Source organism: Tyto alba, unplaced genomic scaffold (assembly GCF_018691265.1).
Source record: "Tyto alba isolate M040663 unplaced genomic scaffold, T.alba_DEE_v4.0 Super-Scaffold_27, whole genome shotgun sequence".
NCBI lineage: Eukaryota > Metazoa > Chordata > Aves > Strigiformes > Tytonidae > Tyto > Tyto alba.
This window is the reverse complement of record NW_024881301.1, coordinates 11,997,428-12,011,847: the sequence shown is the minus strand read 5'-3', so window position 1 is coordinate 12,011,847 and position 14,420 is coordinate 11,997,428. Positions and strand designations below refer to the sequence as shown.

Here is a 14,420-nt window from a genome sequence, read left to right as displayed (position 1 = left end):
TTTTCCAAGTCTTGATTTAATTGCTATTGCTTTTCCAAAGGCTGTGGGAACAGTTCTCTCATTTTGACTGCTCAACTTCAAGTTGACCAAAATGTGAACTTACTTGTTTAATTTTTTATTTTTTAATTTTTTATAAAGTCCTATGCAATTATATCAAAGACTGGCACTGATCAAGGGCCTTATCTGAGATTTAATATTCAGGATCAGATTCAAAATCCACTTTATTGTGGAGCAATATTGTGGAAACACATGTATTTGTTTCCACTGACTTTGTGTTAACTCTTACGTGAGAGGTTCAGAGCACAGCTGAGGAGACCAAAGCCTACTGTCATTGTTCTGACTTCACAGAGAAGAATCACCTCATTGGTATGAGGAGTATATTGGTATTAGGAATAGCTTGCAGGTTCCTAGTCTACATTACGCGACATCTTTATGCTGGAATGTGGTTGAATGGATAAAGAAATATAGAACAGATCATATAAAGAACTCTGAACAACCAAGCGAGGAGAAAAACAGGAAAGCACTAACAGTCCTCCCCTGACCCAGGTGACAGGTGTACAAATTTGGTTTACTTTAGTCAAAGACTGAGTGTCCATACAGAAAATGTTTTAGTGTCCATGATGTTCCTACCATCACTAGTGATTCTGTACAATACACTGAATAGTTAGGCCACCTAATTTCTCTGTGAACTAGCTTATAACTACTTCACAAGACCACTATATAGTGAAATTAATAATGATCCCTAATGACTATTGATATTTGCAGAACTTCTCTACCTATTGCTTTGACAGTGACCATATCCAAGGTATGTCTGTGCTGCACTGAAAACTCTGCTTTGAGTGTTGGCCTTGTCTACCTGGCTACTGAATTAAAAGTCAAAGAGGCTGATCTGTGAAAATCTGCGGTGCCTGGCACCAACCAAGCAAAGAATGGTTGCTGGATGAAATGACGTGTCTATTAAAGGAGTATGTTGGGCAAAGTCATGGCTAACATGTACAATAAAACCGCTTTCCAAATCTCTTGACGATGGCAAGAAATGGTTTGAAATTAAGTTAATTAAGTGCTGTGAAGCCCCAGAGACCAAGTAAATTTAATCTACTGGTGAGATCTGGAGATCAAGTCTACAAGGACCCATTTCCATGAAAGAATGAATAACAGACAGTATATGCCTTGCAATAGTGGAATGTGAATGGGATATTGCAGTAGCCAACTCCAAGCAAGACAAGTTTCAGAGCACGTAGACTCAGCGCAGTGAAACCTAGCATTGTAGCCCAGAAAGTCTGCACTTAATAGCGCAGATAGAAAAGTGCTTCTCAGGGGAAAGGTGCCACTGAATTACAAGGTGCTATTTTATTTTTTCACTCAGATCTTTACTTCAGTAAAACTGATAAAGTAAATGAAATAAAATGATCAAGTGTGGTAGTCAAACGACATGCTAGCTTGATAAGATTGTTTCACAAAGTAGCACCTAAAGTATCATAAAACTGCAAAACCACTACAGTTATACTAAGCCTGCAGAATGATTTATACATTTTCTTCAAATGCATAATGTATACACAGTAACTGAACCAAGGTGAAACCATAGGGGCTCTCAGCAGCATAGTGAATTAATGCATCAATATCAATCTACTGAATAATTGGTTCATCTCTTGCTTAAGTCATGAGTGTAATTGTATTCAAGACCTTCTATGCTACAGCATCTGCTTTAGAGGTCTGGGACACAATATACCTACCTCCTGAAACTCTCATTAAAGCCTAGTCACATCCTGTTACACAGATGAACCATTCCTACTTTTTAATATTCACTTCAACTCACTTCACAGTTTGTTTTGTTCAAGGCTGCAGCATCATTCTGGGATATGTTTAAGTTATTGGCATCAGTCTTTCTGTACTACACAATGAAATCATATGTATTTCGTAACAGAACTCCCAGACTTGTACTTTGAATAGTTTCATCTCTGTCACAAGCAGATTTATTCCAAACCCCAAAGAAGCTCAAATAATGCACTTTTCTTCTAACAACAGAATTACCATGAATAATAATTAGTGCGCTGTGGTAGACAGAAGGAATCAAGTATCCTTCTGCATTAACATGCAAACACTTACGATTCAAGACTTCCTGCCTCTAACAGATTATCAAAGAGCTTTTCCCTAGAGAGTTAAGCAAGAGCTGGTATAGCATCCATTTAGTCCGACACCCTGACACCTTGTTTACTTTGAAACTATTTGAATCACTTTGCAATGCTCTCCCTCCAAGATTAAGAAGAACTTGTCTCCCTTGGGTGAATATATCCTCCCTTTGGCGCAAATGCTTAAGAAAAGGCTCAGAACTGGAAGAGAGAGAGTGATGAATGCTGGTCAGGAATTATGTGAAGAAGGATTGGCCAGACAATGCAAGAAGCCTTCCTCCCTGCATGCCAAGTGCTGTGTCTGGCCCTAGGGAGGAGTTTGGGAGTTCAACTGTTAAAATTGAAGGTATGAATGATGCAAGAAATCAGAAGTGGGAAGAAAAAAGTACTGCAAAGTCAGAACATTTTAATTCTGCTACACTGTACTTCATTGAGAACATGTGGTTACTGGGTCAATTTTGTTGCCCCAGCCAGACTTACCCTGGGGCTTAAGTCTCAATCTCTTCTGTATGGCAGCTTTTGACTGCTTTACCCACCTCTTGTTGTGACCTAGCCCTCAGCCCTGGCCAGAGCTCATCTTTCTCTGCACAGAGCCCTTCTAACTCAAGGCCCTGCTTCTGTCTTCAAGGAGAGGGGAAAGCAGCTACTGTTGCCCGCCCTGAGGCACTGTCAGGCAGCTGCCTCCTTAGCTGTGCAGCTCCACTGTTCAAATTCTGGAAGAATTTCAGGCAGCTCAGGGGTTTGGACTATCTCAGATCTGCCAAACTAGTTAACAGACAATTAAATCACATAGTTTTGGGATGAGCAAAATCAGGCCAAGACTGCTCTCGAAGGAAGCGAAGGGGATAATACAAGGTGCATGGCAAGGATGTGGGGGGTTAAGGGACAGTAAGACTATGGCAGGCATGGAAGGAGAATTTGTGACTCTCTACACAGCTCCCATACATTCCCCATGCCTTCTATACAGCTGTAAATCTCACATCGCTCAGGATACAACCTAAAACCTTAATTCTACTGGCTAATGAATTTATCCCAATCTAGACTTAGCTTTTATTATCACATGGATTTTTTTCTTACCCATGACACCTCCCTAGCTTTATTTTTCCCTTTATTCTTTTTCTTTTTACAGTGTTGAGAAAGACAACCAGGTTTAAAAGCCTTATGCTTCTAATGTTGTAGCACTTTTCAAATGATATTCAAAGCAAAACAATCTCAGTGTGTGAGTATGTGTGTGTGTGTGGAACCAGCATTTGGAAACATTCAGCACCATTGTAACATTTTCTTTTGTTTTCAGGGAATAAGGTTTATGCAGAACAATATAGACCCCATTCTTAGCACAAATTACCTTAGCTCTAGTTCCTGTTTGACTGAGGATTTCTTTTACATTCAAGAATGAAACTACATCTAACTTTCAGCTGATCTGTTGAATAGAGCGGAGACTCACACTTTCAGGATAGAGCTATTGTTCTATTATTAGAGTCCATCATGCAGTACTAATGCATAAAGTGCTAGAATCACAAACCTCAAGTTGTTTTTCTTCTATAAGAAAGCCACAAACATTAATTCATAGAAAATTCTGTGAGATGAAACAGATACTGTGGTTTTATAAAAACCCAACAAAGCTTTGGGGGTGGGGGGGAGCAGAACTTCCTAAACAGTGTAGCAAAGGGCATGAAGGTGGCTGGGTACTTTTGCCAATATCAAACTAAGAGCTGCTGTAGAGGATGCTGTGATAGGAATATGTACATAGAAAGCATCTACTAATTGCTCACCTCTTCTTCATGACCAGCACGACCCCCAGAAATATAATGACGAACAGCAAGATGCCTGCAATGACTCCAGCAATTTTAACAGTATGGTCAGTCTGCTTCTCAGGTTCTGGGTCCGGTTTTCGAGTGGCAGCCCCTATGGAATCAGTAAAAGGAAAAGAGGAGAGAGGAAAAGAATAAGGATGTTATTCTTTTGATGGTTATACATTTAACCTATCAATGTCATTACTCTTATCCAGGGCCAACAGATATCATTGCTTGATCTTTTAAAAAAAATCCTGGTTTCATATGCATTGACAGAAATATAATCCTTCATATTGTTCCATGACATTTTGCAAGACCACAACACAGGTGGGATACCTCTGCCAGCCCTGACTCTTATAAGAGCCTCTTCACAGATGTACAAATTTTTATATTTTTATTATCTGTGCTGGCTTCCTTTTCTTTCTGCGATTTAGAAACTTGCTAACAACACAATAACTGTCCTAAGCCTTTATCCAAATTTGATTTGCTGGAACATTTTCCTCAATTATTTTTCATAAATGAAGCTGTAGTTCCATAACATATTAGTTTAAACACCTGGAAAAGTGAGATAAGCTCATTTACCATGCATTTTACCCACAATTGTTTTTTACACAATCGACTTTTTTTTTTTTTTTTTTTTTTGCCTTTGGAAATCTAAATCTAGGTCACATCTGGTAGGCAAAAAGACTCCTTCTAAGCAATTTATTCACAAAGTGGGAAGCAGCTGATGATCACACCACTGGCACCCACATTTAATATCTGTTTAAATGAGATAACCAGTGCCTTACAGCAGCTCCTGTCTTAGCTCTTCCAGCTTCTCCATTTAAAAAAAATAACATTGTTTGTACTGTTTACTGTATAATGTGATGGAACGACAAATCCATGTCTGATGAAATATCCATTTCCTCTACTAAATGAGTTCAGGATGAAAAATGTTAAGGAAGCAACATTCAAATCTCTAAACTGATTTAATTTTTTTTTTTATGGACTTCCTTCTTTTTTTTTTTTTTTAATCAAAACATCACAGCATTCATCATTGGAGGCACCATGCCATAAAGTGGATGCAGGAATTTATGGATCACTTTCCTGCTATAGCTTTCTTGGGAAGGGAGAAGGAAGGGTAAAGCCTAAGTGAAGTTTAACATTTTAAGACCACATTCTTATCTCACTGTCTGGGTTTCACAGAAGATTTTGAAAGCACCAATTATATTTTACTGGTTTCTTCACTACCCTTTTTTGGAAAGAAAGCAAATTTGTGATCAATTTACACACAGAGATATTTTCTTAAAAGTACAATGGAAACATTTCCAACATTTCTTCTCAGTTGTAACCAGGATATTCTAAGATGGCAAGTACTTCGAGGTGCCCACAGTTACACCTTTGGCCTACATATTCAAAAGTCCTTATCAGGAGGAATGCCAGGAAAACCTGGCAATTAATATTGCTGCCAGAAAAGGTGATAACCTTTAATCAAAATATATCTAGACCTAACTGCAGAACCAGGTTCTTTGGAAAATTCTGGCCATGGTACTTCGTGTGAGTGCGAAGTCAGAATAGGTGATCGGCTGCCTGTCTCTGTGCCCAGTCCCACCAGAACATTATCTCAATAGCAATACACTGTATTGCCAATACACAGTACAATTCCAAATTAATAAAATTCTTATTTCATATGAGTAAAGGTAACAGAATCTGGCTCTGTATTTTCTTCAATGCAGATACACAAAATTCTGTTATAAACAGTTCTATTTTTATTTTCCTTATGCCATATATAAGTAATTTTGTTAAACTCTATATTGCTGTAATCTGCAGGACACTCAAAAGTGCAGCAGATATTCAGAAGACATCTAGAGTATCTTCATGCAAGACGCAGCTGTTGAGTTGAACTTGGCAAACAGGAAGCAGCGAATCAAGTATGACGCAAATGGTAAGACGTGATAAGGAATTCACAGTTCTCTTAAATCTAAAACTGGAGCAAGGAAGAACGCAAAGTCAACAACAAGTAATAACTTTTTAGATGTAATTTCTAAGACTGGTTCGTTCCAAAGTCTGTTCTTCATTATCTCCTTCAGAGTATCTCATCCCACTGGAATACTTGCTGGTAATGCCTTCTTAAAATAAAAGTCTGCCTTATGGTTTCATTCCTTTCATTAAGGCTTCCAGTGCTAGTTTTGGGATCATGAATGCTAAACATTAAAAGTAAGTGAAGGCAACCTTGCCACATTTTCACATAGAACTCTCAACTATGCAATGTGTTTTATCTCAGTGTCATGTCTCTCTTTGACAGCACAGGGTCCTCACTTCAATGGAACTAGCTAGACTTATACTATGCAGAAGAAATAATATTAAAATTGTATTCAGAGCACACACATTTTCCGCATATCACGGAGCACAACTTTCATGAAATGTCTTCAATGACACAAAGCATTATCCTCTTGGGAGTCATGGACAAGCTGGGGAACCCACCACTATTGCAAATTCTCCAAAGCAAGCCTACTTAAGAAGAGATACAGAGCCTAACGTCAGGAAACTGAAACTCCCATATTGCATCATCTACTGATTAACCAATTGAGGGATCATCTCAAATTGTCTAAGAAAAGTGCATGTAATGCCCCCCCCGAGTTAAAAATAAAGCTTCCCACCATGATGGACTCAGCTTGACTCATAATAGAGATTGTCTTAAACTGCAAACATGATGTTGACATGCCTTTTAAAAACTCTTATCATTGATTATTATAAAACCCCCAAATATTGGCATTATCTCAATTCTCCATTAGTTCCATTCAGCACATCCTTCATTCCCTGACAGAATGTTGCTCCTTTCTTGGTGTCCATGGGTTCCAAAATCCACTTGGGTAAACAAATCAAGTTTGCCACTTTTCACCTTTTTTGAGCATCCCCTGAGTCTTTCAGTATTAGAAATTCTGGATCAACTTTCTTCATTTTATTTAATACCGTTTATTACTTTATTCCTCAGTTTTTCTACAACAGGATTTAAAAAAAATGTTGTGTTCTACTCCATTCTTTATCCTCCATAGCATTCTGTTTGGTTTTATTTTGACATCAGATGGACACCAAACAGGTCACTGGTATACTGTTTACAGTGACATTTACATCCCTTTCTTCAGAGCAGTGTTCAATTTTGAACCCTTTATGAGCTAAATGTCATTCAAATTTACCTATGATGAACACTACATAGGATTTATCAAGACTGAAATTTGAGTTATTCAGTTTACTTTTGTCCTGCTGAAATTCTTCAGAGTTCTCCGTGAATTCTGGTAACCCACATCACCTAGAATCATACTCAAGAGCTGCTGCGTCAATGCTGACTCTTCCATGTATTTAATAGACATACTGTAAACCATATAATAGTAAACCCTTAAGTTCATTAGCTATGATGAAATCTGGTAGTTTATTTCTCCCTGGTTTCTGTCTGATAGGCAGATTTTGATCCAGAGTAGTATTTGCCTCTCACCTCATATTTACTTCTTAACTGACTTTTAACCTACAGCCACACAGGCAATTGCACTGGCACCGTGGAGAGAAAGGTGAACTGTGTGTAAGGGGATTGAAGCAGCCAGGGGCAGTACTTCGGAAATTCATTTTACCACTTGACAAATGACAATGTCAATTTGTGCTTTTAGATTTGTTTGTATGTTTTCAAGAGATATTTGGAAAATTACTGTTGCAAGTCTAAAAAAAAGATGCCGTGGTTGCTCTTTTACTCTGTTGTACCGACACGTTAAAGAAGTTGATTGAAATGTAATCTTTATTTACAGAAATAGTGTTAACTATACACTACTGTATCATTATATAGTCCTGGCAGTTTATTCTATTTATTAATGTTATATCAACCAGTTTGTCTGACACAGTCATTTTTAATTTCCTTGAGCATCCTAGAGCCTTTAGAAATATATAGCTACAAGACTAGAGGAGTTTTGTATCTCCAGTAAAGTATCTGTTCTTAATGACAGATACCGTTGCCAACAGCTGAGCTAAGCCCACTGCATTTTTCTTACAACGCTGGGACCTAATGACTTATTTGTTTTTTTTTGTTTGTTTGTTTGTTTTTCTTTCAAGCTTTCTACCCTTGCACACAGAAGCCTGACTTCAAACCTTGCACAATTACTTCATTTCTGTTTTCTTACTGAGACTGTCTGGGCTAGTGGAGTTAGAAGAATCAAGGCCAAACTGACACTTACACTGTGGTCCACCTCTAGAAAGGCAATAGGTCAGTAAAGAGCAGTGAGTGCAGGACAGCTCAAGGGAGCTGCTTAGAAAATGAAAGGCCAAGGAAATGTTTCCTGACAGTTTAAAAAGGATTAAGGTGCTGACTTTGGAAAGTCCTTACTCGATGAGAACAAACTAGAGTGCTTCCTGCCAGAAGTGAAAAACAGATACACTTATAGATAAACCTCAAGGTGCCACAAAACCCTGCAAAGTATATCCACAGGCTTCCTGCATTGAATAAAGTAGAAGACAGTAACATTGTTTGGTTCCATACCCTTAGTTATTTACTCTTCTAATTAATCTCAGCAATTCCAGTTTCCTTTTTACTTATTTATTGCCCATTCTTTGTGACTTGCCCTACAGCAGCATTTAAAATTTGATTTTTTTTTTTTTTTCCTTCGCTTATTAAAAATGGCATTCGGCTGGCCTGTTTTATGACTTTCCCTCATGGGTCCCATTTAGTTCAGTACTTTGCAAGACCCAGTGATGATATTTTTAAGTAGCATCCATGAAAGACCTAAAGATTTTATTTCACTTATTTTTGACTCTCAGACCTATTCTATTAACTTTTTCTTAATATTGGAACCTGCTTTTCTGAGGTTTAGTGATTATTCAGCCACTTCTTGGCATCTTACCTCCTCTTCAGATTGAGAACTGTATTATATTCTAGTTGTTAATATTTAATGTCTGTTGTACTGTGAATTCTTAAATTACTTCATACAGTGAAATTTCTATTTTGGTACCATGGATTAGAAGACTCCTCTCTTTGAAGAATTTCTAGTTCTCATCAGAGATATACAGGTCTAGTATTAGTATTATATGAATAATTTGTGCTTTTTGGAAAATGGTTCTGCCGCTTGCTTGCGTGGAAAATTTTCTTCTCCTTTCTTACTCAGAAGGCACAAGTGCCGTGTTACTGATCAACTCCCAAACTTCATAAACAATAATCTCCTGTAGTTTGTTTATGGATAGAAAAGTTGGAGCAGAACTATTCCTCATTAAAATGGAAGCTTAGACTATTCTTTGAATGAACTAACCAGGCACAATATAATTCTTTTAACTTACATGCAAGTGATAACTTGTTTTTCAAAATCAATTAAAATGTTCTTCAGCAAAAGAAATTGACCTCTACCGAATTGAACAAAATCTCTCTCTCCTTCGCTCTTTGTAAATGAACAAAGTTTGGACTTGCTTTTCAATGTTTCTTAGTCCCTTCCAAAAGCAATGTAGTTAGAAATGACTGATCTTTGCATAGAAAACAATGACCAGTAAAATAATCCTGGCTCAGCAGTCTATGAGGCTGCTAGTTGTTTTTTCAAAGAAAGGAATAAGATTAAAGCTGTTAGTACTAAAAACTAGCTATAGGCTGTTTTGTTTAAAGTGATCTTTAAAAAATCCAGACATTTCTTCTCCTATTTGAGTCAACAAATAATTTGTTCCTTTAATTAACTACACTGGTCTCATTTTATTTCTCCTACACAAGGCTGACCATAGTTGCTGCCTTATTTACTTCTTTTCTGCAGCTTTAAGCTCTAAAAAGGTACTTGCTTGATAGGCCACTTACAAGCCTTTCCAACTGTATTTCATTCACAGGTGTTCCAGTGACTGATGTAATGGCCAAGTTTACAAGGCTTTGAAGTAATAATACAGTTAGTTCAGATCGTCCTAGCTTCCAGTCAAACTTGAGACTTACTTGTGTTAGCAACTAGCCCATGATTTTTTTATGCAGGCAGCTAAATTCAACTACCGCATCTCGGCACCTACTTTTAACTTATTTCACGAAGTGAGTCATGAAAATGAAACATTATATCCCTGTGTGACAGTTGCACTGTGAATAGGTGGCAGAAATGATGCAAAATGGTACAAGGCATAAGGGAGGCAGAGAGGTGTGATGCTTCCTTGGAACACCCATCACTAGGATCTTATTTCTCCTGTCACAGAGTAATAAGACTGAAAAGACCAGAGAACTTGGCTTTAAAGACTCTGCCCATGCTCTCCAAGGACAATACGAATTACAAAGGCTACTATAAGTATTACTCTCTATTATTTGTATGATAGTAGGATCTAGAAGCTCTAAATCAGTTTGGGAGCCCCACTGTGCTAAGAACAGTGCAAGCACACAGCTAAGCAATCGTTGCCACTAAAAGCATATGATCCAGCTGAGCTAGGCTGAATAGGCAGGGGTAGCAATCACAGGTGGGAGAGAAGCAAATACCCCTAAGAAAATGCATTTACAATACCCAAATAAATGAGCACTTCTATCTTTCCTGCTCTTTTAGCTAGCTGGTATCACTCTGCGTTTACAGTTAGCAACACAGTAGAAACAGATCTTCAAGAGTGATTTGAAGGTAGAGTAATATTTTTATGGATGATGTTGATTAGGATGTTCCAAGGAAGGAAATAACATAAAGGTAGGAAAAGCAGAGGTGTCAAAAGTAAAGGGCTGGAATAAAATGTAGTATGACAAAATACAGAAGTACACAAATAGGTGCTAGTGGTATCAACAGCAGTGCTCCACAGAGGTAAGTCCTTCTTATAAACGTCAAATGACCAACAGGAATTCCAACCCTGTATCACAATCTGCAAAATACACTTGAATGGGGCAGCAGTGCAAAGTGTCCAGTTTCTTCCAGAAGTTTCCTCAGCATTTCTACCCCCATCTCCCTCATGACTGCAGAAGACTGTACCCTCATCTTTAAGTCGGTAGGAGAATTACTGGTGTTATGAAAAGACAAGGCAGTTTGCTTTTTATTTGAGTTTCAAGTTGATTCCAGATGCCAGGATTTGTGACTGTGTTGGAGAAGACCCAAAACACATACAGATTTGTAGATGAAATGAATTACCACCCTGGCTGGTCTGTTTATACTGTAAGTGACTGGCATTCATTCCTCATCTGCTAGCCAGCATGTATTCTGCTAACAAAGTCTTTGTTTTATTACTCCTGGTAGAACTCCAGCTAAGAGAAAAAGTTCTCCCCCCCCTTCCTCATTGTTAGATTTCAAATCAGTGTTCCTAGTTTTCCTTCCAAACTGCACTGCTTTTTTTTCCATATGGTAGAAGTTACAAAGTGTTGTTGGGCAGGGTATAATTTGTGACAGAAGGTGGTTTTGATCAGTATTTGTTTCAGTTTTCTCTCTCTACTCCATGCCTTGAATCTATTAGTTTTGTAAATGCCTCAGAGTAAGATCTGCTTTACTTCCCTTTTTACATTATTTTTTCCTTTCTGTTCCTGGCTTCTTTTGGAAACACTCACGTATAAACTGTTTTTTCCATGGGGCAAAGTTTAAGTTTTCTCTCTGTTTTGCTGAGCACAGGAGCCATTTAAGTGTTGAAATTGATGTATCCTGATTTTCCCTCCTATGACATGTTAGAGTGTAAACCTATTTAGTCTGGGAAAGAGGGCAAACAGCACTTATATTTTAGCAGGGGAGTATCCTCTCTGTAATTTATGATCATTGGTACAATACATATTACTGTGTTCAGATCTTCATTTCCTAAAAAAGATTTCCGTACTTCCGTAAGACAACCATCCTGATTTGTTACACTGCTTACTTGGTGTTTTTTAAATGCAGGAGGAAACAGCCTTGTTAAAAGATCTATGGTGAGAAGTGACTATCAAAATAAGGCTCTACTGTGTAACAATAATTATGAATTATTAATTTTGTTTGTGATATTCTTTACAAAAATGTAAATACAAGTGACAAAGAAGTGCATGAAAAGAAATGCAAAGAACTACTTTATTGAAGAATATGACTCATTTAACTGACTACCAAATGAACTGTATCTTTCACTGGTGGATGATTCATGTTGGTGCATGTGAGCAAAAAGACTTTTTTTGTTAAACATCTGTGTTTCTGGTTGTTAGGAATAATAACATTTTCTACAAAACATGCATAAAACAAATAAAGTTTCCAGTTTGACACATATTTTTTGTTCTCATCACAATCTATTTTCTAATGGGATTTTAATCCAGGATCCTTAGACTGGATTTTTCTTGACACTGTGTTTTTTAAAAAAAAAAGACTTATAAGAAAGCAAGCAAGCAAGCCTTGATGAACAGCTCATTTGCTTCTTTGCAACAAAACCACCAACATTTCTGCTAGCTCTTTTTTTCCCTGTTCTGTTAATCAAGGAAATTTAAATAATTACAATTCATATAAATTTTCCACTCCAGTGGGCACCCAAGCAGTCAGAAGTCCTCACTCATACTGGAAGAAAGACAGTGTAAGTCTTCACACTTTAATAGCACTGAGATCATTAGAGGTTGTTTAAAACATACTCAACAGGTACACCACAACCAGAAATTAATAACAAATCTAGAATATACAGACACAGTGTATCTTCTGGGAAATAAATAATTTCTTAAGGAAAAAATATAAAATCTTTGGAACCTTAAACTTTCAAGTGTCCCTAAAAGGTATCCCCCCCCCCCCCCCCCCCCCTTTAGTCTATTTTATGAAGAAAAAAGTCTGGTTACATATTTATAAGTACTGTGTGGCCAGAGAAACAGACACAATGGTGCACATCACTGACCTCTATCTAAACAAAGGGAAAGGTCATGGCAGCGTATTTGAAAGACAGACCCTGCCACTGAAATAAAAGATAAAATGCTTCTGACTGCTATAGAAAGGAGAATCTGGGCTTCTTTGCCAAACTGCTCTCTCACTACTCAAACACTACAAAGGTCAATATGACTTCATGAGATGCAAATTTCTGATCAAGAAGGTTGTCTGAGGAGCAATGAGAACATACTTGCATCAAATTAGCTGTATACAAGTAGGTCTCATACTGAATAAGGTTGAGGAGGTCTGAGAAAGACACACCTATAAGGGCTAGAACTGCAGGTGTCTCAGAACTTTGAAATGTAGGGCTGATGCTGTGTGAAAGAAATCCCACTTGCAGCCACTGGAGGTGCAACTGCATCTTATAAATCTGACTTTTGTGAACGAGAAATCCTAGAGGTATAATGAGCGAGAAGGGTAGCTTTTAGCCCTAAAACATTTGATTTTATGGCTCTCTACATAACCTCAAGCCAACAGTACTCAGGGTAGAAGAGTGACTCTCAAATTAGCAATAAGGAAATGTATGCAGTCAGTCTAAATTGATCCTGTCCATATATAATGCATTTTCTAAGCAAGTCAGCACCACTTTCTAGCCACTCCTATAGAAGTAGCAGATAATTTATCATCACCCTCACCAAAGATATTTGAATTTCACAAATTGCTGAAGGAGACGTCTGGTTCACCCTCATGCTTTCAATGCCAGATCAACTCCTGAAACTATACTGAAAAGCATCAGGAAATATTAGACATACCTGAAAGTTTATTTCATCTATCTTCTAGAAACAGGAAAGGTGTGAATTTGAAGTCTTAAGAGGACTCTGCCCTCTTTGGGGGAGGTAAAATGTGGCTTTGCTAGTACTCTGTTGGCCTCCACCAGGCAGCAAAGATGTAAAGTCAGGTCAGAGTAACGTTTCTGGTGCTGACTTACTCAGGGTGAAACTCCGCTACAGAACTAGATGTTCTTGGCATGGACAAACACAACTGTGTTATTTTTCCATCCATGAATGCAGGGATCACATCCAGCATGAGTAACCTGAAACTATGGTTAGGAAGTCGTGGAATGAGATACTGTCTTCTGATCTTGCTGCCATCAAGGACTTAACTACAGGAACACTAATGAAAAGTTCCAAATGAAAGGCCAGTGAAGACCTGGTTACTTTCCCATTAGTGGGTGGGGTGTGTCAGGGAGCAGAAGGACAATGTAGCATAGGAACCCCCGTGGTAGGTCTGCTCATCCCTGTACATTTTGGCCTGTGCTGTGTACTGGCTCATAGATGAGGCTGACATTCCTGGTGATTTCCACTACCAGCCTTTCTCCACACTGTAGTCTTTATGAAGAGTTCTTCAGAAATCCTTCAAAAACAATTACACTCTCAGAATTTACTGACCATTACTCACTACCTACCTATTTTCTTAGCGGAAAGCATAACATAGCTCATTCTACTCAAAGAGAAATGGAATTATACATGCAACAATGTACACAGAAAGATAAGAATATATTTGTCATAAATTTATAAAAAGCAGGAAAAAAGGCATAAAACTTTGTTTTGTTTTGTTTTGTTTTGTTTTTGAAAGCATTTCCAGAGTCAACACTATTTTGGGACAGGAAAGTTGGCTAGGAGAACTGGAAATGAGAATCAGCACAAGAAAGGAAAAATAATTCCACAGAATTCTAACTCTGTGCCAAAACATTGTATCAATTCTTTCAT

General features: G+C 37.9%; 1 protein-coding gene across 9 annotated transcripts in view; it reads right to left on the bottom strand.

Moving 5' to 3' along the window:
• PTPRM (protein tyrosine phosphatase receptor type M) overlaps window positions 1-14,420 on the bottom strand; it is a 490,776-nt gene that overhangs the window by 157,664 nt on the left and 318,692 nt on the right. For all 9 annotated transcript variants that reach the window (XM_032987657.2, XM_032987659.2, XM_032987658.2 and 6 more), the window contains one exon: window positions 3,902-4,034. In XM_032987657.2, coding sequence (XP_032843548.1) covers window positions 3,902-4,034 — 133 coding nt within the window. The remainder of the gene's footprint in view (window positions 1-3,901; window positions 4,035-14,420) is intronic.